The following is a 21,051-nucleotide window of genomic DNA, read 5'->3' as shown; positions in this document are numbered from 1 at the left end:
ATGAGGTTTCACTCTTTTTTTTTAATATTTACTTTTTAGTTTTAGGTGGACCCAATATCTTTATTTTATTTTGTTTTTTATGTGGTGCTGAGAATCGAACCCAGTGCCTCACGCATGCTAGGCAAGCGCTCTGCCACTTGAGCCATATCCCCAGCCCTAAGGGTTCACTCTTGATCTTGTACATTCTGTGGATTTTGACAAATGTATAATGACATGAATCTACCATTGCAGTAAAGTCTGTCTGTGTCTGTCTGTCTGTCTGTCTGTCTGTCTGTCTCTCTCTCTCTCTCTCTCTCTCTCTCTCTCTCTTTTCTACATAGGCTCTTTAAAAAATTATTTTTCCTTAGTTAAGAATTCATCATTTCATAATCTTTTATAAGCTTATTATTGTATCCTTGGATGGAGAATGCTTGGGAGCAGTGATCTATCTACAGATATTCACAATACCTACTAAATTACAGATACTGTCTTATCATATTCTTTCACAGAGCTAAATTATCCCATCACCCTTTTGCTTTGGAGAAAATAAATACCACTTATCTTGATGTATTGTCTCATGATAAAGGGGGCCAGGGTTACAGTTAAACTTGAGAAAGTCAATAACCTCCCTGTATCTTGGTAAAATGAAAGGATTAGATCTTCCCAATTTGAAATTCTTCGATTGTTTCCTTTCTTTGATTAAAAAAATCAAAGAAATTAATCTAGATTAGTGGCAGGGAGGCTGAAGCAGGAGAAGCACAAGTTGAAGGCCAGTCTTGGGAACTTAGCCAAAACCTGTCTCAAAAAATACAAAGGGCTGGGAATGTGGCTCAGTGGTTGAATACTCCTGGGTTCAATCCCAGTACCAATAAATAAATAGATAGATAGATAAATAAATAAATTCAAAGAAATTTAGGCTAGTTTTCTTTTTCTTTCACTGCCAACTGGAATTTTTTTTTTTTTTTTTTTTTTTTTTTTAAGAAATCAGAAAAAGAGAACTAGAAGTTCAGACTTTCAGTCCAGTTTTGGACAGATCCTTTAACCACTCTGGACTTATTTCCTTAATATGCTAATGATGCTAATCATGCCTATTTCGGAGCCAAGAATTTTTTTTTTAATATTTATTTGTTGTAGTTGGACACAATACCTTTATTTTGCTTATTCATTTTTATGTGGTGCTGAGGATCGAACCCAGGGCCTCACACATGCTAGGTGAGTGCTCTACCGCTGAGCTACAACCCCAGCCCTCAGAGCCAAGAATATTAAGATTGAATCTCATATATATAATTCTAAGGCCTAAATGAAACGGCATAATATTCATTCTTCATATACAAAAAATGTTAATGGAAAACATCATCAGAGTATGAGCTGATGGCATAGAGATTAAAAAGCCTGTACCATTGGGCCCTGAAATTATCTGCTATCTCTAAGGGAACCCTAGAAAACATGCTCTGTGGGAAAGTTGATCATCTAGATGAAATCATCACAAGTAAGAAAGCTTATTTCATTACTTTAGGCAAAAAATCATTTTAATATTTGTATCACTTAGGCCTACAGATTTGCCTCTTTACATTTCTACCAAATCAAGCCATTTTCATTTGAGGGCGTTCATGCGTTAATGATCTTTTCTTTGGTTAGTAAGGCTGTCATATCTTTATGATTTAATAGTCATACAGATTCACTTCTTTTTCTTCTTCTTCTTCTTTTTTGGTATGGGGATTAAACTCAGGGGCACTTAACTACTGAGCCACTTCCCTAGAGGCTAGCTTTGAACTCATCCTCGTGCCTTAGCCTTCTGAGTCGCTGGGATTACAGGAATGTGTCACCACGCCTGGCCAAATTCACTTTTAAGAATTATACTCAATGAAAGCTTATACTGATATTTTGTTTGTTTTACTAATAATTCTTTTAAGGCCAAATAAAAAATCAGGTCCATGTTTTCTTCTCCATTAAAAAAAAAAAAGAGTTAAAGACACAGGTTTAATAATTTTACCTACAAGTTAAGTGTTGAAGCTCAGGCATTTGTTCTTCTGTGTTTAGGTGTGGCCCACCAGTGTTACCATGGTTTCATGAAGGCTGTCCAGGAAGGAAACATTCAGTGGGAGAGCCGGACTTATCCTTATCCTGGAACCCCAATCACTCAGCGGTTTTCACACAGTAAGTATCCATGTGAAAACAAACCCCACCTGCCTCTGCTCATTTTCCAGAAACTATTTTGGTTGCATGTAATTAAGTTCAACCAGAAATAGGAAAATTGTTAGCCTAAATATATTGTAAGGACTGGGCATACAGCTTACTTCCTTGGATAGGCAAGGCCCTGGGTTTGATCCCCAAGCACCACAAATTAACAAATAAATAAATTGGAGGTGCTTTATTAATTATTTTATGTTCTGTTTTCTCCCTGGATTTTTCTATATTTCAAAGAGGTCAGTGTATTATTTTCTATTTTATTTAAAGGCAGGATCTCACTGAGTTGCTTAGCACCTTGCTGTTGGTAAGGCTGGGTTTGAACTTGTGATCCTCCTGCCTCAGCCTCCTGATCCACTGGGATTGAGGCATGTGTCACTGTGCCTGGTGAGACCCTGTCTCACAAAAGGAGAAAAAGTAAATTACAGGAGGACCCATATCATTGAGAGAGTATGACTTAATTTACAGATAACTGGAGTAAAAGGTAGGGACAAAATTTTTAAAGACCATTTTTTGAAACAAGTAGTTTTAGTACTCTGAGAAGTTGAGTGAACCTGGGTATATTAGCTTCATGTTACTGTAGTGAAATACTTGAGGCAATTAAATTTTGAAAAAATTTACTTTGCTTATGGTTCTAGAGGTTCCAATCCAAGATCTGGAGGCCAAGTTGTTTAATCCTCTTGTAAGACTGGCACACCATCACAGGAATGTGTGGTGGAGAAGCTGCTTATGTCATGAGCCAGGAAACAGAGAAGGCAAGCTGGTGTCCCAGAGTCCTCTTCAAGGGCATACCCCCCTGTCACCTAAGGGCCCCCTACTCGTCCCCACTTTTGAAGGTCCACACCACCTCCCAAGAGCTACTTTCTTTTAGCAGGATGGTCTAGTCTAACACATGACCTTTGGGGGACACTCCCATATTCATGTGGTTACACTGGGTGAAATAGAAACCAGATTTGGAAATATTCCATTGTGAATGATCAGTTCAGCAACAGCTCTGCTTTCTTATGAGAAAGGAAAAAGATATTTTTTGGTTAACTAGCTTTTGCAGATGGTATTGCCACAAAGTGGAGGCATTGTTTGAAGGGGCAGTGGAAAGGAATAGCTCATTGAGTAAGCCCACAGAAGTTCGGAAGTTGGTGAATTTGAATACTTTAAAACATTTTTCAGTCTTCACTTGAAATCCAAGAAAAGGTACCGTAGGTAGATATTTAAAAAAAAACAAACAAACAAAAAAAACCACTGTGTCTAATTATCTCTTTTGATCTGTTATTGTTTTCTTCCCTTTGTCTCTACATTCTGTCTTTGACTAGCTAACCAGCAAGCTGAAAGGGACCATTACAAGCAAAAGGGCAGGTTTTCTTTGTTAAGTTTTTGTCTTTTGGTGGTACTGGGGGTTGAACCCAGAGCTTCATACATGCCAGGCAAGTTCTCTACCACTGAGCCACTCCCCAGCCCTTCTGTGTTTTTGTTTTACTTTGAGACAGGGTCTCTTTAAGTTGCCCAGACTGGCCTTGAACCTAGGATCCTCTGAGTAGCTAGGATTACAGGCGTGTGGCACTGTGCAGCAGAGGACAATTTTCAAAATAGGTTGAAAACAAAAAGAATTCCTTTGATTTCTTTCCTTAGCTCCTTCCTCTTTCTATTCTGTTTTCCCCTTGATCTAAGTTTCCTTTCCTATCTCTAATTCACATTGAGCTCGAGATCTGCATTTCTAATACTTGCCTATGTTGCCATAGAGAAACTAGATGTTTCATATTCAGTTAGCTAAAAGTAGAACTCAGTAGTTCCCCCCAAATTTTCTCCTTTCCTAATTTAGTTCATGTCATTATCATTTTCTTAGTTACACAGACTTGAGATCTTGGCTTCTTCCTCAGTTTCTCTCCTTCCTTTTTCTTAACAACTCAAATTCTGTTAATTCTATCCTATCTCCCTCATACCTTTTCTTTTTTCCTATCATCCTAATTAACAAACTAATCATTTCATCTTCTCATCATAGCACACATTTTTTTAATGTTATTTTTTTGTGGTGCTCAAGGCTCTGCACATGCTAGGCAAGTGCCTTACCATTGAGTTACACGCTTAGTCCACAATACACTTTTTTTTTAAACCCAACTCTACCATTGTGCTATATCCTCAGTCCCTTCTAAAATTTTTATTTTGAGACAGGGTCTTGGTTAGTTGCTGAGGCTGACCTTGAACTTGTAACCCCCCTGCCTCAACCTCCCCAGTCATTGGGATTATAGGCGTGCACCATTGTGCACTGCTCACACACACACTCTTTTCCCCTACAGTATACTTTTTTTGGGGCGGGGGGGATACTGGGGATTGAACTCAGGAGCACTTGGCCACTGAGCCACACCCCAAGCCCTATTTTGTATTTTATTTAGAGATAGGGTTTCACTTTTGCTCGCTTTTGCTGAGGCTGATTTTGAACTTGCGATCCTCCTGCCCCAGCCTCCAGAGCCACTGGGATTAAAGGCATGAGCCACCGCACCCACCCCCAACCCTTTTTATTTTTATTTTGAAACAGGGTCTTACTAAGTTGCTGAGGCTAGCCTCGAACTTTTGAGCCTCTTACAGCAGCCTCCTGAATATTTGGGATTTACAGGCTTGTACCACTGCACTTGGTTGGAACCTTTTCATATTGATATAAAGGTTTATTGAGTCCCCAATATCATCCTTTGGAAAAATGTGAGTATTTAGGCTTTCAATAGGGTCAGGTAGTTGCACATACTGATGGTCCTGCTCTTGCAGGAGCCGGCAAGCCCAGGCTGGGTAACCTCCCTTGCCTATTCCAGAGTTATGTAATTACAGACCTTATCAAATATGTTCTGGCTTGTTGATGTGAGATACAGAACAGCAGAGTCTCTGTAAGCATGGGATAAATGCCTGAGGGCCTTTCCCTGGAGACAGGTGGGGAAACAAAGGAGAATTTAACATCTGAAAGTGCAAAAGTTGGAATGTACAGTTCATTCATCAAGCATAGGGAATGCACCGGGCAGCATGGGAAATATGAAACTACAGGAAAATGTTGCACGTGATCGTTACAATACAGTACAAAAATATTCAGAACTGTGACAAACTGTTTGCTTGCTGTGTTTAATTAAATTGTGAATATCTGACTTGTCTTTGAATAGGGACTATTAGATAGTAACCTGATCATAAAACAGTCAGACCCATTTTAGAAAATTTGAAAAGATTTAACTTGGGTAAACAGTCTTAATATTTTCTGGCACAGTATTCATACTGCATTGTACAGCATATTCTAGTAGTCTAGATGTTTGGAAAGGAAAACCTTTTATTTGGGTGGAGAACCCGAGTAAAAGGGAAATGACTACTTGAGCACTGGTAATTTGTTCAAATTCCTAGTTTTTCCTAAAAGGCCCATTTGAACCTGTTGGATGTTCCCACTAAAATCAACATATAGGCATCTTAAGTAAAAATAAGCACTAAGCAAAGTTCAGCAAGATGCTTGAAATAGTGGAATGTATTATTGATTGTTATTTTCTCATTCCTTTATATATAAGTTCTAAACATAGCTGCCCAAATTGACTCCCTTTATTCCCCAGTTCCAGTGATAATTGAGTGCTGATCATTGAAAATCCAGTTGTGGGCTGGGGATGTGGCTCAAGCAATAGCGCGTTTGCCTGGCATGTGGTGGCCCGGGTTCGATCCTCAGCACCACATACAAACGAAGATGTTGTCTGCCAAAAACTAAAAAATAAACATTAAAAAAAAAAAAAACTAAAAAAAAAAGAAAATCCAGTTGTATGTGAAACTTGCCGTTTCAGACCCATTGGCTTTGCATACTTTGGGCTGTGCTTTCCTCTTCCAGAAATCTTTGTTTGCTCAAAGAAAAGCAGGAAAATGCCTATTGCCATATTTTAGTATAGGACTAAAACACATGTAGTAAGGACCGCAGGGGGCCCTGCTGTTGGCTGGGTTTTCAATCCAGACAGAGAAGAAGAATGCTGTAGCCCCAGAACTCACACCATCTCTGAAAAATAAAGGCACTGTGCTTTTTTGCTACATGAAGGAAGCAGATGCTGAGAGTTTTATCTGTGAGGAACTAGGAAACATAAACTAGCCCTCGGCTCTTTGTGTGTGTATTTGTGGAGATTTTGTTGTTGTTGTTGTTGTTTTGTTTTTTTTGGTACTAGATTTTGAACCCAGGGACATTCTACTACTGATTTTTATCTTTTATTTTTGAGACAAGGTCTCTCTGAGTTGTTCAGGTTGGCCTCAAACTTGTGATCCTCTTGTCTCAGCCTCCCACATAGTTGCATTTACAGTCGTGTGCCACCCTGCCCAGCACCCTTGGCTCTTTTTTAACTATGAAATTATGAATTTGTCTTATTAGACATCATTATAAGTGAAACCAATTAAGGTTTTAGAACCAAAGAACATAGCTAGTTTTTGTTCTGGATAATCAAAAGAAGAGGACTGTTTTACACCTAGCATCCGTTGGCTCAGTTCAAAAGTACCCATGTGGGGCTGGGGATGTGGCTCAAGCAGTAGCGCGCTCGCGGCCCGGGTTCGATCCTCAGCACCATATACCAACAAAGATGTTGTGTCCGCCGAGAACTAAAAAATAAATATTAAAAATTCTCTCTTAAAAAAAAAAAAAAAAAACATGTGTTGGGATTGCTAGTTCAGGATAGGTCTAACAGGACCAAAATTTCTGGTGTTGAGCCCTTCAGTGGAGATCAAAATGTGGCTCTGGTAATTAGTCTTTTGTTTGTCTAAAGTCCTCTAACTTGATTTTTGTTTTAAATTGCAGTTCTAAGCCAATCTGAAATGGGAGCAATGGAATTTTATTATACTTAATAAATAATCTTGTTGGGATGTGGGTTTAAAAACTGATAAAACTATAGAAGTTCTTTTTAGAGGTAAGGTGTCAACAGGAGGTGTGAGACCATTTACATCTTCATATGCCTTTCTGGTGTGAGTTCTGGGGCTGTAGTAAATCTGTGAAGGGTAAGCCTGTACTAGATGGCATCTTATATCTTCACATCTGTTTTTTCTGCTTTCTCCAATCTTTCAAAAGCCTGCAGCTCCATTGTTGCACATGCTGGCAGACAGATCATTTGAATTTATTCACTGTCTGAGATGACACGGTGTAATGCCTAGACACACTACTTTACTACCTCATGTAGTTTTCTGACTTGTCCTTCCTAGTGCCATCTTTAAAGAGCCTAACAGGTGGGCTAAGTAAAGGGAAAAAAGGATTACTCTCAGCTAGTATATATATCACAAAGGTCATTATGGTAATGGCACTGGATGACCAATAGTGGTATTATTTTTCCTTTCCTTCCCTCCCCTGGTGCTGGGGATTGAACCTAGGGCTTTCCATATGTTAGGTGTTAGAATACCCAGTACCCAAGAAATCAAACTTGCTTGTAAATAGATTGGCAAGGTAAAAAACAAAACAAAAAAAATACTGTTCTTCTGCAGAAGGGTGTGACCCCAGAGGCCAACAAGCAAGCACACCTGGGTAGGCAGTCCACCAGGTTTTATCCCTAGTGAAGCACTGCCCCTTGCTCTGATAGGAAGTGTTCAGGGGTACAGTCTACACAATTAGCCGATTTAAAATTGGGGAGGGTACAGAAAAGGGCTGCAGTTGTGTTTGGATACCTGTTAAGAGAATTTTGTTTGTTTGTTTTTGGTACTAGGGATTGAACGCTCGGGCCCTAAACCACTGAGCCACATCCCACCTCTTTTTAAAAAAAATTTTATTTATAGACAGCGTCACACTAGGTTGCTCACAGCCTCACTAAGTTGATGAAGCTGGCTTGGAACCTGCAATCCTCCTGCCTCAGCCTCCTGAGCTGCTGAGATTATAAGCATGAACCACCAAGCCTGGTCTTGTTTGGGAATTTTAAAATGGCACCATTATGACCTCATGGTTTCCTAACTTAAAATGGCTCCATCATACACCTGAAATTTAGGTTACAATAAACATTTGTATTTCATTACAGGTTTAGATTTGATAGAAAAGAAAACATAAATCTTACCTGGGCAAATGCTCTACCACTGAGCCCCAGCCTCAGTCCCTCTTTACAATTTTATTTTGAGATAGGATCTTGCTAAATTGCTAGACTGGCCTCAAATTTGTGATCCACTGGCCTCAACCTCCTAAGTAGCGGGATTACAAATGTTTACCACCATGCCCAGCATGGTCTTTGCAGTTTTAGGGTAAGAGTCCTTCTTATAGTCTGCTTCTTTTTCTTAGAAATGGTGATATGTACATAATCATCTAATTTAAAGGGCTCTTCTCTGAGACCTTATCCTTTTTAAAGGTTTCTTAAGTATGCTGGTTTTCTAGTTGGCACCAGCCAGCATGCCTTTTGTAGTTTTTGGGAGCCTGCCTTAGTAGCTTTTGAAATGCCTAGGAACTTAATAACTTGTGAGCTTTTGTTGTTGTTGCTTTGGAATCAGTTCAGGCTCACACTCCTGAGCCCTGGCTGCATTTTGGAATTCATAAAATTGGTGTTGTGTTAGTTGCATTGATCTTTAGGCATGGTTACTTCATGTCATTGATAAAACTGTTTCACGGTTGTTGTCACTGCATTTCATAGGGAGATTTGTGTACAGTTTTACCCTTTAGGTTTCATTTGAAAACAAAAACAATAGGAGGAGGGATTTGAGGAGAGGAGTAGAAGGGCAGAGGGCAGCTCAGAACCATCTTAGCCTTGCCCTAGAGGATATTGATACACATTTAAATTGTTTCCCTTGTGGAGCATCCTTAATTTGAATTCCCTGTGTGTTCTTGCTGGAATTATTCTGTCTTACTTAATGACATCATTGTAACTTGCTTACTTGCTCAGAAATAAAATTTCATGGCTTTTCTCTGGGCCTTATTTTAAAGGATAATATGATTGATAAACCTAAAGACGAGAGGCTGGTTAAAAAAAACTTGGTTCCTGGTAACAGACTTAGTTAATGTGTAGAATATTTGAATTTTAAAACATATGGACTATGGTTTCAGTGTCTAACAGGCCTCAATATTAAGCAGCAATAACATATTGTTGTTGTTTTCTTTCTAGGTGCATGCTATTATGATGCTAATCAGTCTATGTATGTGTTTGGAGGCTGTACCCAGAGCAGCTGCAATGCTGCCTTCAACGATCTCTGGAGACTTGACCTCAATAGCAAAGAATGGATCCGACCTCTGGCTTCAGGTAAGAGATGAATGATGATCTTAGCCTCCTTACCAAGTGATTCCCTTGTCATGGAAATTCTACCTGATCTTTTTTGGTGTTGGTCTCAGGCATAGGTTACTGGGGTCCCAAATCTCTTGCCAAATCTGCTATATAAATGCTAAGATTAATATACTTGGGTAAGTCTCTGATTTTAAAAAAGTTATACTTCATCATTAGTTTTGGTTTCTTGCCAAAATCATTATGCTACTGTGTGAATTTATTCATGTGCTTTTCTCAAGTACTTGTACAGGTGTGATGTGCTATTTGGTATGAGGTTGAAGTTAGTGCAGAAACAGAGTCGTGAGAACTGTAGTTGACTGACAGAAGCTATTGTCCCAGGGCTAAGGTCTCTGAATATCTTTTGTTCTTGCCAGCTCAGATATTTGGGGAGTGTATGGGACATGCCTCTGCTAGTTCCTCTTAACAACTCAGGAGTGTGGGAAGATTCCATACAGGTACATTCCTGCACAGCTCTGCTCTGCCAGAATTTTGGCAGAGTGAAACTAGATTATTTTCTACATTCTTATTCAACCTTTCCTAGAAGAAAAAAGTAAAAACACAGCTGAGTTTGCACTGACAAGACAGGGCAATTTGAAGGGACACAGTTATGATTTGAGTCCTCAATATAAGGTGTACTGCTAGATTTGTTGGCAAACTTTTCCCAAAACATTCTTCATTTAGCTTTTCAAGGTTAGAGCTCAGTGTTAGGACTAAGGAGATTGGGTTTTCCATGGTGGGTTCCGTATTCATTTGGGCTTTGCCTTTACTACTTGGATTGCTAGATTGTAGGCAACATGGTCTTTTATAAAAGGTAGGGTGCTAGAATAGATACAGACTTCATTTCCTGGCATAATCACCAATTCTCTATTTAACTATGAGCAGGTAGGTGTACCTGTGTGAGAAAAAAGGTGGAGTAGGACTAGGTGATTCTGTTTTCAAGTGGGCTGGGAAGGCCAGTTATGTTTTTGTGTTCACAGTGAATGTAGGATAAGTTTTTAAAACTACTTAAAAGAAGCATTTTTGCTGTCCTAAAGCTGAACTCTCCTGTTCCTTCTCTGTGTGGTAGACAAATAGAGGAGGAGGACAAGGACAGGATACTTACTGGGTGGAGCTGGATTTTGTGCCGAAGATCTGTATTATTGAAAATATGAGGAAATGGTAATCTTATAGAAACTTTGAAGGTTAGCACTGTTGTATTGGCCCTCAAAATTTCATACTTCAGAGGGTCTGCTTTTCTAGTCCTTTGTGCAGTATCACAAAGGACTAGAGTCCTGATTCTGCAGTGTAGCTCTTGTTAGCTGAAGCCTCTTGTTGTCCCTGTACTTGGTGTTTTGTCCAGCCTGCACTTGAGAGCGGCTTTGATTGTTCCAGTCACAAAATAATAATACTGCCTTTCTCTGGTTTGAACCAAGCTTTGTGCCTTTGGTAATTGGGCATGGGTGTAACCCTCTCTTGTGGAAATGGAGTTCTAGAACCTTCATAGACTGATACTACTTGTTATTTTTCTCTGTAAGACGGACAGGGGGCTTTTTTGTGTGTTGGGGGGGGTTGTTGTTGTTGTTTGTGTTTTTATTTGTTTGTTTGTTTGTTTGTTTGGTTTTCAGTACTGGGGTTAGAACCCGAAGCCCTTGTATGTTCTAGGCAAGTGCTCTGCCCCTGAGGGACATCCTAGCCTAGGAGGTTTTTGTTTTGTTTTTGTTTTTAAATCACTGTTTAAAGGCGACACTTTGAAATACCCTTGGTAGAAAAGTGTTGGGGAAGTAACTGGTTTGGTAATTCAGTTTCTATATAGAACATTAAGAATGTCCTCTTTTTAAAATATGTAAGTTCTCAAATGTTTTATTTTCTTACAGTCTCTCAAAGAATCTAGCTGCTGCCTCACCCTAATCTACAATTAAAGCCTAGGTCCAGCAGTGGAGGAACTGAACTTTTTGAAATGTTTGCTTTACAGAAACAATGGTTTAATAAAGAGTCCTGTGAGATTCTCACTTAGACAGAAATCCCATGGGAAGATTGCCTGGAGGAATGTTTCTGTCCTGAGTTCCAACCAGAATCACTTCCTAACTGAGACCTCAGGGTGTCTGATTAAAACAGTTGTCCATGTGTCTGGTGCTCCTGACTTGCACAGAGCTCAGAGGCAGAGTTGCAGTTTGGCGAGGGGAGGGTGTTACTCTCTCCTTTTGCTCACAGTTGAAGGGCAGTCTCATAGTGTTCGGGTGTGTGCAAGCAGCTATAGTAGCTCTAACAGTACTCTGTCTTCAAAATGTAGTTGTTGGTTGATCTATTTATTTATTTTTCGGAAAGTTTGGTGCTAAGTGAAAGAAAATATATATAGTTGAGAGGATCATTTTTTAAAAAACAGCAAGTTTTATAGATGTTGATATGCTGATAAGAACAATTTAGAGAGAGGACTTGGTTTATATTGTTAGAACAATGTTTTTTTTTTAATAGTTGTTACATGTACAGAATGCCTTTATATGTTTATTTTTATGTGGTGCTGAGGATCAAACCCAGTGCGTGCCTCACATATGTTAGGCAAGTGCTCTGCCACTGAGCCCCAGCCCAGCCCTAGAACGGTATTTTTGAGTGGTGAGAAAGGGAGAATGAAGTGGGAGGGGGGGTCTCCTGGAGATGGGAAGGTTGACTGTCACTGATCTGCAGGAACAAGAGAAAAAGTGTGATTGCAGATGTAGGGAGTGGGGCTGGTACAGGTTCTCGACTGATTGGAGCATCACTCAGGTGAACTAATTGAGGGTGGAGCAGAACAGAAGCCATTGGCAGTCCTGGCCAGTGATGGTAAATGTATAATTGTACACATAGTTCTGGTTTCTGCCAAATGGTTCCAGGAAGTTGAATGTTTCACCTTCTCGTATTTGTACAAAGGTAACGCTGATTCTTAATCAGATTTTTTTGGCTCAGTCTCTGTATTCAGTTCCCAAAGCAAATAAGCAGTTCTTTTAACAGGTACTTTGAAAAACTAATGTTTAACCCACTATTTCTCAAACGAATTACCCTTTATTCAAACCAAGGCTAAAATACAATCATTGTAAGTCACCAGGTGTGGTGGCACAAGCCTGTAATCCTAGTGGCTTGGGAGGCCGAAGCAGGAGGATCATGAGTTCAAAGCCAGCCTCAGCAACTTAGCGAGGCCCTAAGAAACTCAGTGAGACCATTTCTCTACATAAAATATACAAAGGGGTGGGGTTGTAGTAGCTAAGCATCCCTGGGTCTAATCCTCAGTACAAAAAAAAAAAAAATCTTAAGGATAATCTTATAACCATTTACAGAAGAGGAACAAACTTTCCACAGTTAAAGAGTCTAAATATTTGTGGAGTCTATAAATGTTAGGTAAAGATTTAGAGCTCGGTCGCCTATTTTAACTAGTCCTGGGTCATAATTGATTTTCCCACCACATTTTCCCTATCTAACCTTATTTCTTAAGATTATTTTCCCCTTTCCATTGCACATGCAATTCCAAGTGTTAGGCTATGGGTTCAGGCCCTTTGTTTTAGAAAAATGTGCTTAAGGACAAAGGTACACAACCTAGATACATGTTTTCCTTTTGGCTTAGCCATTCCTCGGTTGCGTGCCTTTGAACTTCATCACTTCTGCATTCTCTGGGCCTTGATTCCCTTCTCTAAAAAGAGGAAGAGATAAGCTCACTGTTCCTGGAATATAGAAATAACAGTCATCCGAATTATCTGGAAACGTGCTTAACCAATGGACACCATAGTCCTGTAACAGACTCACTCAATAATCTCAGGGGTTGAGGATAAGTTGGTGAATCTGCATTAAAAAAAAAAAAAAATCCCTGTTGACTCTACATATAGCTAAATGTAGAAATCCTGGAGCCTGTGCTCACTCCGGCAGCACATATACTAAAATTGGAATGATACAGAGAAGATTAGCATGGCCCCTATGCAAGGATGACATGCAAATTCATGAAGCGTTCTATTAAAAAAAGAAGAAGAAGAAATCCTGGAATTTTATGATGTCTTTTTTGCCTTCTTGTACAGTCTGTGATCTCACTCAGCATTGTCGCTGTGTAGAAAGTGGGTATATAAAGTGCCAAACCAGGCTCCTCGAATACAGTTAAGGAAGGAACATGCTACTCCCTGCTCTTGTGGTTGCTACTTTTTGCCCCTAAATTAGTGAGAATCGGCTTACTGCCCAAGGAAATGTGTCTGGTCCTTGAGAAGATTTTAGAGATGGGCATTGGTTGTCCTAGATTCTTAATACATTCTGTCTAGCCTTCATGCCAGCCTGATTAGGATGGCACTACATTTATCCTCACATTGGCAGAAGAGGAAGCTGAATCACAGAAGTACCTAGTGATTTACCTACTGGACCAGACAACCAATAAGTGAAGCAGCAGAGATTGGAACTCGGGTTTTCTCTGAAATTCATGCTTTTTCCACTACACCACACAGTGAGCAGTTTCATTTTTTTTTTATTTATTTCATATTAACAATTTTTAAAACTCATTTTTATAATAGAACAGAGTTCCCCAGTTTTTTCTATCGTTAACATCTTACATTAATATAGTAGACTAACAATAATCCAATGTTCATTCCATAACTCTATTCAGATATCCTGATTTATTTTTACCTAACATTCATTTTCTGTTCTAAGATCCCTCCTTGATATATCACATTTAGGGTTGTTTTTTTTTAAGAATTTATTAGCCTTTCTTTTTCTTTTTTCTTTTATAACTATATTTTATTTATTCATATGTGGTGCTGAGGATTGAACCCAGGGCCTTGCACGTGAGAGGCAAGCGCTCTACTGCTGAGCCATAACCCCAGCCCCTAGATTTCTCTTTTTTTTTTTTTAAGCTGTAGGTTGATACAGTACCTTTATTTTATTTTTATATGGTGCTAAGGATCAAACCCAGTGCCTCACAAGTGTCAGGAGTGTGCTCTACCTCTGAGCCCCAGCCCCACATTTAGGTTTGTTTGTTTATTTGTGGTTTTTGGTGTTTTGTTTTGTTTTGTTTTGTTTTTCTTCCTCCTCCTCTTTCAACTGCTTTTGGCTTGACATTTTATAACTCTTATTTTGCTTTTGATGATCTTGACGGTTTTGAAGACTACTGGTCAGGTGTTCTGTGGACTGAACTTCAGTTTGATTTTGTCTGTTTTTCTTATGGTCAGCCTGGAGTTATAGAATTTTCGGGGAGAAAGACCACAGATTTAACAGAGTACATATTGTTGCCAGGCATAGTGGCATATCCTGTAACCTAGGGACTCAGAAGGCCGAGGCAGGAGGATCACAAGTTTAAGGCCAGCCTTAGTGAAACTGTGTCTCAAAATAAAAAAATAAAAAGGGCTGGAGATTTAGCTCAGTGGTAAAGTGACCCTCTGTTTAATCCCCAGTCCCCTAAAATAAATAGAGGGGTGGGGCTCAGTGGTAAAGCACACTTTGGTTCAATCCCTAGTACAAAAAAAAAAAAAAAAGGTACATATTGTCAGCATGATTAATCACTTTTTTGTGTGTGGTGGTGGGGGCACTGGGGATTGAACCCAGGGCACTTAACCACTAAGCCACATCCCCAGTCCTTTTTTATATTTTATTTAGAGACAGGGTCTCACTGAGGTGCTTAGGGCCTCACTAAGTTACTGAGGTTGGCTTTGAACTCAAGATCATCCTGCCTCAGCCTCCTGGGCCACGAGTATTACAGGCATTCACCACCGCACCCAACAATTAATCACTATTGATGTTAACCTTGACTGCCTGGTTGAGGTAGTATTTATTAGAATTCTCCACGGTTATACTTTTTTCTCTCTCTTTTAATTCTTATTTATAATTTTTTTCCTTTCATTCCTGTTCCTTTAAAAAAAAAACTTTGGTTCTCAACTTTCTATTGAATTTTAGGTGCATAACTAAACTATTTTATTAGTATGTTTATCATCAGTCAAGAAATGATAAGGAGCAGAGAGAGGTATGTTATTTGAAGAATCTTTTGCAGCTTAGAGAATTTTAAAATATCAACATGATTTGCCTTTTTAAATTTTTGGTAGGGAAAGAGATTCTGAAGACAAAGTACTTTTTATTATGACTTAATGCAATCAACCACTTTCTAGCTATCCAGAGTCAGAGAAGCACCATTGGACATAATTTTGTTCTTTTAGGACTTTTCTCTAAAAGGATGATCCTGTGCCAGGGGTGATGGCCCACAACTTTGAGTCAGGAGGATGGAGAGAATTCACAGCCAGCCTCAGCAGTTTAGTGAGGCTCAAAATAAAAAATTTTAAAAAGGGCTGGGATGTGGCTCAGTAGTTAAGCACCCCTGGGTTCAATCCTTGGTACCGAAAAATAAGTGAATAAATAAAAGGATAATGCTGTCTTCCAAATCAGAGTACTCCTACATAAAGCTAGTTTACTTTGGAGCTGGGGGCAGGAAGAAAAGAGGATTATTCATATCAGTTATCTATAGGAAAGCTAAAATACCTTAAAAGCTGAGTGGTACTTGAACTGTCAAAAAATATGTATCCAGAATGCCATCAATTTTCTTGCAGTGTAAATGATACCTTAAAAAGGATACACATGAGTCTCTGTGTCCATTGATGAAGGCTTTTACCTTAAATCTAGTGGAGAATTGGTGTGAACATACTTTTATATACAAAGATATAAAAAATTGTGCTCTATATGTGTAATAAGAATTGTAATGCATTTCACCGTCATATTTTAAAAATAAAATCAATTAAATAAAAAAATAAAGAAAAATTGTACATTTTAAAAAAAAATCTAGTGGAAAAGTTTAGTTCTAGTCCTGGGTTCCCTACTACTGCCTTTTCCTGAGCAGTAATGTCACCCAGAAATTACAAAAATCAGGGAGTCTGGACTGATAATTGGACCAGGTATAACCAAAACAGCTGACAGGAGAGAGTGTTCTGGGAAGAGATTAGGTCCTGGTGTCAGTGGTGAGCACCATTGACATTGAATTAGCTGGATGTGGACTATTTTTTGGATAATATATAATTGTACTCATAGGGACTGCTGCTTTTCAGTATTGTTTTACATCTAAACACTTAAATTTTTAAAAATTCATAATGTGCTATTATGTTCTGAAAATGCAAATTTGTGATGAGGAAGAAGCAGATACTTATTATCTGGTAAATATTAGCACACATAACAAGAGGACATGTGCATGCCTTCCAGATGCACTTCAAGCTTCTGTTCTGTCTTAAAAACAGAGAATGAATTTCACTGTTATAATATTTTCTTTGTGGGGGCTGAGGCTCTAGCTCAGTGGTAAAGTGCTTGCCTAGCATGTGTGAGGCACTGGATTCAATTCTTAGCACCACATAAAAATAAAGATACTGTGTTTTCATCTACAACTAAATAAACATTTAAAAAATATATTTTGGGGGGGGAATGAGAAGACTCAGTTGATTCTACCTGTGAAACTTTTTTTTTTTTTTTTGGCTTTTATTTAGTTCTGTGCTGGCAGCTGATCCCAGGTCCTCATGTATGCTAAGCAACCTAAATCTCCAGTGCTGGATTTTTCTTTTTTAAGTTGGAAACAAATTTATTTATTTTTATGTGGTGCTGAGAACACATAAAAATAAATAAATTTGTGGTGCTAGAAACCAGGGCCTTGCATATGCTAGGTGAGCGCTCTACCACTGAGCCACAACCCCAGCCCCTGGATCTTTCTTGATTACCAAATGTCATATCCTTAGCTTTTTCTCATTCTGGTTAAAATCCTGAATCCTTTTATTTTTCATCATTTGGTCAAACTCATGAGCCTTTTGTATTCTTTCTTAAAACCCTCTAAACCATTCCTTTATATATATATATATCTTTTTTTTTTTTTGGTGGACACAATATCTTTATTTTACTTTTATGTGGTGCTGAGAATCGAACCCAGTGCCTCATGTATGCTAGGTGAGCGCCCTACCACTTGAGCCACATCCCCAGCCCCTAAACCATTCCTTACTAGAGATAGAAGTCCATAGTGTCACTGAGAATAAGCAGTTACTCTCCATAGAATCCTCAGCTTTCAAGTCTACACTGTGATCCTGTCTGCCTACTATTGTGACAAGCAGTTCTGGCTGCTCTTGGGTTTCCTGTGCAATAATATTCTCAAATCATCTGGCACAGTTTCTGTGTATTCTCAGGTATCCACGTAATCTCATAATAACATGTCATGTTTTATGACAATAAGAAGCTTCATTTTGTATCTCTGTGAACCTCTACTGCTATCTAAATTGTTAACTTAATGTTCTGAGGGAAATTCTTGGCTAATGCCAATTGGGGAACACAGAAAAATTTGTATCCCTGAGACATTACTAACTTCTGCTTTCTTAAGAATGACCCTCTTAGGCTGGGGTTGTGGCTCAGCAGTGGAGCACTCGCCTCACACATGCGAAACCCTGGGTTCGATCCTCAGCACCACATAAAAAAAATAAATGAATAAAATAAAGGTATTGTGTCCAACTACAACTAAAAAATTAAATTAAAAAAAGAATGACCCTCTTGTTACTTAAGACAGTCTTAATAAGACAGTCAACTGTGCCATGGATTAACTCTGCCTGGTACTCTGTTTGCTGTTCATTCTCTTTATATTCAGGATCAGACTAGTTTCTCAAGTTTTCCAGTTTTGTGATTTTTTTAAAAATATTTTTTAATTGCTGTCAATGGACATTTATTTTATTTGTTTATTTATATGTGGTGCTGAGAATCGAACCCAGTGCCTCCAACATGCTAGGTAAGCGCTCTACCACTAAGCTACAACCCCAGTCACCAGTTTTGTGACTTTTGAAGAGATTTGTAAAGAGTCTACAGGGTGCTCCTTCTTAGGTGAGTGAGGGTTATGATGGATCATTTATTGACTTCTGTGGGAAGCCACCCAAGAATTTCATGAGGATCTTCTCTTGGTATGGTAGCCAGGGAGATTTAGGTTTGGCATTGAAAACTATCCGTGGCTCTCCCCAGGAAATAGATTGCCCAATGCTCATGATCGTTATCACACATGACCTTTATCACTGTTCTACTAGGAAGATACCTCATGGTAGCTGCAGAGATGGGCGAAACCAGCTCAAAACTGAACAACCTTTTTTGGTGAAGAACATTCTGTGGAAGGCCTATGATGTTTCCTAACATAAATAAAGCAGGTGAAGGCTCTACTTAGTTAGAGTATAGAAGCTCGACCGGCTTGCCTGTCCTGCTCTGCTTTTGAAACTACTTTCTGTGTCCTGTGGGGTTTTTTCATAGTTCTATTTTTCCTAGCTTTTATTTCTCAGCCAGCCCATTCCACTAAGGGGAACCCCATTTCTACCGCAAGTGGGGGCACAGGCAAGAGACTTCCAGATATCAATTGAATTCTGGGAGGTTGTCCTTTCGAAGCTCAGAAGCTAGCTACTTCTCATACCGTTTATTTATTATTATTATTATTATTATTATTATTATTTTCAGTACCAGGATTGAACCCAGGGGCGCCTAACTACTGAGCAACACTCCCAACCCTTTTAAAATTTTTATTTATTTATTTTTTGGTACTGGGGATTGAACTCGGGGGCACTCAACCACTGAGCCACATTCCCACCCTTTTTTGTGTTTATTTAGAGACAGGGTCTCACTGAGTTGCTTAGCACCTCGCTAAATTGCTGAGGCTGGCTTTAAACTCAAGATCCTCCTGCCTTAGCCTCCCAAACCACTGAGATTATAAGCATATACCACCATGCCCTGTTCTCATCTCTTCTTTGTGAGATAAATTCTTGAACTATGCTTTACTTGATACTACTTTTTGTACGAGTGCTCTTATAATTTTCTCCTTTCCAGTTCTCTATGGTAGTGATTAAGGGCTGTGAATTTATATTTGATTTGTTGGCTTTTACCCTGTTATCACTTTTATTGTCTTCTTTTTTCCATTTTACTAAACTTTCTGAAATCCTATTCCCAGATTTAAACATTGCTTGCTGATGGATTCACATAGGTAAATTACAAGGTAGTTACAGTTTATGTGAGGAATGGGTTCTTGAAGACCTCCCACAAGGAATTTTGATTCTGTTAATAAATAGTTGTTCACTGGCTAAAATGTCAAGTGATGCCATTGAATGACAACAGTAGGGACATGGCATATAGTTCAGCCTTCTGGCTTCCATGACTCTATTTTTTTTTTTTTTTTACCTTAAGTCTCATTGAGGTGTTTTACTTTTTTTTTTTTTTAATTGGTTGCTCAAAACATTACAATGCTCTTGACATATTTCGTACATTTGATTCAAGTGGGATGACTCTATTTTTAAACAAAAATTTATTTATTTTTTTGTAGTGGTAGATGGACAGAATAACTTTATTTTATTTATTTTTATGTGGCGCTGAGGATTGAACCCAGTGCCTCACATGTATCAGATGAGCACTTTACTGCTGAGCCACAACCCCAGCCCAATACTCTATTTTTAAAAAATATTTTTTAGTTATTGGTGAACCTTTATTTTTTATTTATCCATTTATATGTGGTGCTGAGAATCGAACCCAGTGCCTCATACATGCTAGGCAAGTGCTGTACCACTAAGCTACAACCCAGCCCTCTTTTTTTTTTTTTTTTAATTAGTTCATGTCTTTTATTATCTGAAATACATTACCTGTCTTCTGGTTTGTTGAAGCAGTAAGTCAGACAACACTTGCCACAATGGTGTCTGTCAAAGTGGCTGGCCATAAAAACTCCAGCACCACATTCATCTGAAGGGTACTCAGGGCAAAGGCAGCTAATTTTGCCATTTTCATCCACCTTATGATATTTCAGGACAGCCAACTTAACCTTCTGTCTCTTATGCTTATTTTTCTTGGGAGTGGTGTAAGACTTCTTCTTCCTTTTCTTAGCACCACCATGAAGCCTCAGCATAAGATGAGGGGTGGACTCCTTCTGAATGCTGTGGTCAGACAAAGTACATCCATCTTCCAGTTGCTTACCAGCAAAGATCAGTCTTTGCTGATCAGGAGGAATTCCTTCCTTATCCTGGATCTTGGCTTTTGCATTTTCTATAGTGTCCGAGGGTTCAGCCTCCAGCGTAACAGTCTTCCCTGTAAGGGTTTTTATGAAAATCTGCATCTAGGTGGCAGTCCCACTGCAGATGGCGGATCCGAAAGCTCTGTTTTTTTGTTTTTTTGTTTTTTAATATTTAGTTTTTAGTTGTAGTTGGATACAATACCTTTATTTTACTTATTTATTTTTATGTGGTGCTGAGGATTGAACCCAGGGCCTCATCCATGTTAGGCTGCTGAGTCACAACCCCAGCCCTAAACAATACTCTATTAAGACATAATTTACATGTAGTAGAATGAACAAATCTTAAGTGCAAGACTAGTGGAGTTTTTTATTGTTAAAGAATTTAACCTTTATTTTACTTATTTATTTTTTAATGTGCTGAGGATCAAACCTAGTGCCTCACCTGTGCTAGGCAAGCACTCTACCACTGAGTCACAACCTCAGCCCCAACTAATGGGTTTTTATGTATGTGTGTAGGGAGCTCATTCCATAGCCATCAACACAGACCTCTGTGTTCTCCAAAAGCATGGAGATTTCTCTCCACCAACAAGGGAACAGTCCAGTAGCAGTGGACCCCAGCTATGTTATGGTTTGAATATGAGGTGTCCTCAGAAGCTCCTGTGTTAATGCAGGAGTGTTCTAGAGGTGAATTGATCAGACTGTGAGAACTATAATCAGTCCATCCTAGTTTGA

The 21,051-nt window shown here is 38.9% G+C and overlaps 2 protein-coding genes and 1 non-coding gene across 9 annotated transcripts in view; 2 read left to right on the top strand and 1 right to left on the bottom strand.

The window, feature by feature from the left end:
• The window catches only part of Fbxo42 (F-box protein 42), an 80,606-nt gene that overhangs the window by 35,260 nt on the left and 24,295 nt on the right, over window positions 1-21,051 (top strand). For all 7 annotated transcript variants that reach the window (XM_005317499.4, XM_013362891.4, XM_078025394.1 and 4 more), the window contains 2 exons: window positions 2,020-2,136; window positions 9,213-9,347. In XM_005317499.4, coding sequence (XP_005317556.1) covers window positions 2,020-2,136; window positions 9,213-9,347 — 252 coding nt within the window. The remainder of the gene's footprint in view (window positions 1-2,019; window positions 2,137-9,212; window positions 9,348-21,051) is intronic.
• On the top strand, window positions 13,223-13,329 carry LOC120891133 (U6 spliceosomal RNA). Its single transcript, XR_005735552.1, has one exon. It is a non-coding gene; the product is annotated as a U6 spliceosomal RNA (small nuclear RNA).
• Window positions 19,902-20,421, bottom strand: LOC101966763 (ubiquitin-ribosomal protein eS31 fusion protein). The gene has a single exon (XM_040287984.2). The coding sequence runs from the start codon at window positions 20,419-20,421 to the stop codon at window positions 19,951-19,953; it is 471 nt and encodes a 156-aa protein (XP_040143918.2). The 3' UTR covers window positions 19,902-19,950.

Source organism: Ictidomys tridecemlineatus, chromosome 11, assembly GCF_052094955.1.
Source record: "Ictidomys tridecemlineatus isolate mIctTri1 chromosome 11, mIctTri1.hap1, whole genome shotgun sequence".
Taxonomy (NCBI): Eukaryota; Metazoa; Chordata; class Mammalia; order Rodentia; family Sciuridae; genus Ictidomys; species Ictidomys tridecemlineatus.
Note: the sequence above shows the minus strand (reverse complement) of the source record. Positions and strands in the feature narration are given on the sequence as shown.

What these genes read in the sequence shown, in the direction of transcription:
- LOC101966763 (XM_040287984.2), bottom strand. Translation starts at nt 20,421, where the DNA reads ATGCAGATTTTCATAAAAACCCTTACAGGGAAGACTGTTACGCTGGAG.